General features: G+C 32.4%; 1 protein-coding gene across 1 annotated transcript in view; it reads right to left on the bottom strand.

Annotated features, from left to right (window-relative positions):
- Nucleotides 1-2328, bottom strand: part of gig (tuberin) — a gene marked incomplete in the record, with an annotated part of 56248 nt that extends 53920 nt beyond the window's left edge. The window contains 5 exon segments of the mRNA XM_067047282.1: nt 1064-1238; nt 1315-1512; nt 1610-1797; nt 1881-2017; nt 2089-2328. Of these exon segments, the coding sequence (XP_066903383.1) occupies nt 1064-1238; nt 1315-1512; nt 1610-1797; nt 1881-2017; nt 2089-2164 (774 nt within the window).
- Between the last annotated feature and the right edge of the window lie 1684 nt (nt 2329-4012).

Here is a 4012-nt window from a genome sequence, read left to right on the forward strand (position 1 = left end):
TACATAACAATATATATAACAATAAACAAAAATAAAATCATGGCACCAGACTGGGCGACAGAAGTTTAACTTCTGGAAATAAAATGATGTATTAAAATTTAACTAATAATAATCATGCGTTCCCTCTTATAGCTTAAGCTAAAAAATATTATTTACACAACAGCCATTTCTTAAGTCAATTCTAGCAATAATAAAAATAAGAGGAAAAAGCTATTTTTACACTTTTCTTGACCGTCACCCAGACCCATCTTCCAACAATCTAGAATTTTAATTTTTTAAAAATCATTATTTATGAGAAGTGGGTAAATTAAATGTTCCTAAAATGAGGTATAACTAGAAAAATAGTAATCTCCATCTAGTCATAAAGAAAAGTTTCAACAACGTTGAATATGCATAACTTTTGAAAAATGGTAGAACTGTTGGAAGTGGGAGAATGTTACATCCTCTTCATTCTTTGAAAGTTTTTGGATTTTTATTGCTTCTATGATATTTAGAAGAAAATCAAGTAAATAATTTTTGAGTTTAAAGTTTCTAATTAAATGCTAAACTCTTCAGGGTAATTTTATCTCCGTTTATATCATAAGTATGTTTTGTTATTGATATTTTATTTTCTAATAATTCAGTATAATGAATTCCAAATTAAGCAATTTAAAAGACCAATGTCACAAAAGACTAATTGTTTGTGTATGCCTAATGTTTTTTTTATTTCATTTCTTTTTATGAAAAGTATGAAATGAGGTGTAGAGTTGCGGAAGAGAATAAATCCATTTTTAAATGATTTCCTCAAGATTTAATTTTCTCTTCATTCCTCAAAATGTACTAAACTAAGTCCAAACTAATTTTATATTCAAAGCTAAGGTAGAAATTCAATATATGAGATGAATGCCAGTAATAAAACAATCAAACATTTCACTGGCTGTATACATTTTGTTAGAACAATGTTTTAGCAATAAAGCTATCATTAGTCATAGCGAAAAATTGACACAGTTTAAACATAGGGCATAAATCAATATGGCTTAAGTTAACTAGCATACATCAATAAAATGAAATAAATTAACTATACCTTCCAACTCAGGGGACAGTACAGTTCTATATTTGCAGTTCGGCATAAAGTAGAAACAAATGGAGGTAATGATTCATGCGGTAAATTTGTATAGCATACAATTATATCAAGGAGATCTAAACAATTAATAACAATTTGTTCTTCCTTGGTCTGAGAACACAAAGCACAGGTTTTCCTAAAAAAGATATATTTTAACTTACAGATAAAGATAAACTAGGAATGTTATAATCTGAAATTTAAATATAACATACTGGACAATGCCACAAATTATATCTTCGTGAAAGTATGAAGCATTATATTTTATACAAGTGATAAGGATATTCAAATAATCAACTTCCTTTCCGACATTGACAATGGGTGTCATCCAATCCAAAAGAAACATTCCAACATTTTCTTCTAAGTATAAAATATCCTTACCATTATCAGTTAAGCTTTGAAATAGCTCTAACCTACAGAATAAAAATATTTTAGTTTTGAATTGAACATTAACAACTATCATTTCCAATAAATTTGAATATGAAGTTTAAAAATGATAAGAAAACTTACCTGACAACTATATCATCAGAAATAGTATGATTTTTGATCAACTTAAAAACCTGAGCTCTTATCATTCCTATTCTTTCGTACTGCCCCTGAATAACAGCTCTAAAAAATTCAAACACTGCATGTCGGTTCTCTTTACTTTCTTCCCTAAATATGTCTTCCAATAAACACCACAGTTTTGCAGGAGCATTCTGTTTAATATAAAAAAAAAATATGTGAACTGACTGAAATTTATAGGTAATCATCAGAAAACAAAACAAAGACATTCACATACTTCCTCTAATTTATTATTTAATACTGTTTCATGAAGTTCTCGCACAGTTTTAATTCTTAAGTGCAAAGGAGTTTCAGAAGACAAATATTTTTCTATTTCGACTGGCAATGAAAATTCTTCTTTGCATTTTGTTGAACCTATGAAAAGACAACATCTAAAAACTGTTCCTACACTTATGACATTAATTGACAATTATGATAAGCTATACCTGGTGCGCCTTTATTAATTCTGAAAAATTGTTTTAGTTTGTCTAATGTTTTAACTTCCTTATCTTTGGCACTCATTTCGTATCATATAAACAAAGTACATTTGAGTTATATATTACAATCGCGTTTCTTTCATAAGCATAAGCATAAAGTGAAAAACTAATCCCTGTTCAACTGTAAACAGAACATAGTCTCGCATATACAGCCAACAATCTTAGAAGAACCTTCAGAGGGGAGGTAATGGTAAATGCAACAAGCAGAAATGGAAGGAACTTTTCTTAAACCCATTCCTATCTCTTTGTACTGTAGGAAACAGGAAACCTTATGTTTTTTATTTCTGTAATTATCTCATTATCGATGTTATTTATAAATAATAATTATTAATATTTTATATTTTCAGGGTGGATATTTTAAATTATAGTAATTTGACCGAAGTTTTTCAAATTCAAGAGCTTCAGCTTGAACCACTTGACCCCTAACTCCGGACCCGGGTCAGAATTTGGCTATGACAGATAATTATTCAATGATAACAACTGTGGCTCATTCAGCCTTCATAAAGTAAGTAGCTGATTTTTCAAGGGATTGAAGGTGTTTGAATGTAATCCTGACCACATCACCTCCTTGCATATATCAAATATTTTTTATAGAATGTTAACTCTGTACTTTTGAAGTATGATCACGAACTATACCTGATAGAGGAAGGGAGTATAACGTGCCAAAATATCTTCTCTTTGTTTATTTTAAGGCGGAATATGAAAGTACTTACAGAAAAGAGCATTATTTGAGCTGTCCCGTCCTAACTCATAGGACTATTAAGGTTGACAATGGCAAAGGTTAAATATGTGGACCAGCTAGATTGTTGGACAAGGTCGGAGATTGTTGGGATTCTCATCCAGGAGAAGATTAGGTAAGGTGACTATTGAAAGCAGTAAAGAACTCTCAGGAACAAACTTCATGCACGGTTTGGAATAGATCGGTACGGATGGTAGCATATCCATACGACATAGATATTACAAGGAATTCCAAACAAGCGATAATTGAGACATTGCTTGTTCTATAAGCTGCTGCGTGCGAGACGCATGGGACTTGTTGTTTATGAATGTAAAACCAAGTACATGGTTTCGGATGAAAATCTGAGATTGGAAAGCACTAATGTTTCATTTGGGCTCTTCAGGTTTGAACAGGTTTTAATAAGACAATGAAAGATGGATCAGAAGGAGAATATCGGCTGCTAAATCGCTGCTATTTTGGATTCCGAAAGCACCTCACCAGTAATTTAGTGACCAGACGAATGAAAGTGATGATTTATAGGACTCTTATTCGGTTTGTACCATATTATGACTCAGATTAAAGGACAACATCAGTTTTGCACTAGAGGATGAGGTTAGCACCGAATCAATAGAAGTGTTTATAAAAATAATGAATGGAAGGGGAGAAGCAATGGGGAGCTGTATGATTTTTATTAGAAGCAGTATAACCTCAGTATCTCCAAGCTTAGAAGCTCAGGTGAGCAGGACATTTCGCAATAATAACTAACGATTTGTCTCTTATGAGGATTCTTAGCCTGTTCTTAGTCGTTGTAACACTGTCTACATTCCCCGTTGTAACCCAACTCTCACCCGAGAGGCTGAGACACGATTATCAGATTGTGTGGCTAGATAGTATTTTAACGTCCGTAACTGTATGACGATGGCACAGAATAGGGGCGTGTAGCCGTTGCTGTTGGAGGCAGCCAGCACCCTTGAGGAGCTAAGAAGATGAATCTTTGTCTAGCCAGGACACAAATTAAAGACAGGATCGCACCCTTGTCCAGTCTCGCCAAGAATTGTGTTTCAAAGCATATTGGACGAGCATTGTAGAGATACTCTATTATTTTATATTTATTTAAAATTAACAGGTGTCATCTTCATGATGGTCATATATATA

The sequence above is a fragment of the Halyomorpha halys genome, unplaced genomic scaffold, assembly GCF_000696795.3.
Source record: "Halyomorpha halys isolate HHAL.00 unplaced genomic scaffold, Hhal_1.1 Scaffold65.1, whole genome shotgun sequence".
Lineage (NCBI taxonomy): Eukaryota > Metazoa > Arthropoda > Insecta > Hemiptera > Pentatomidae > Halyomorpha > Halyomorpha halys.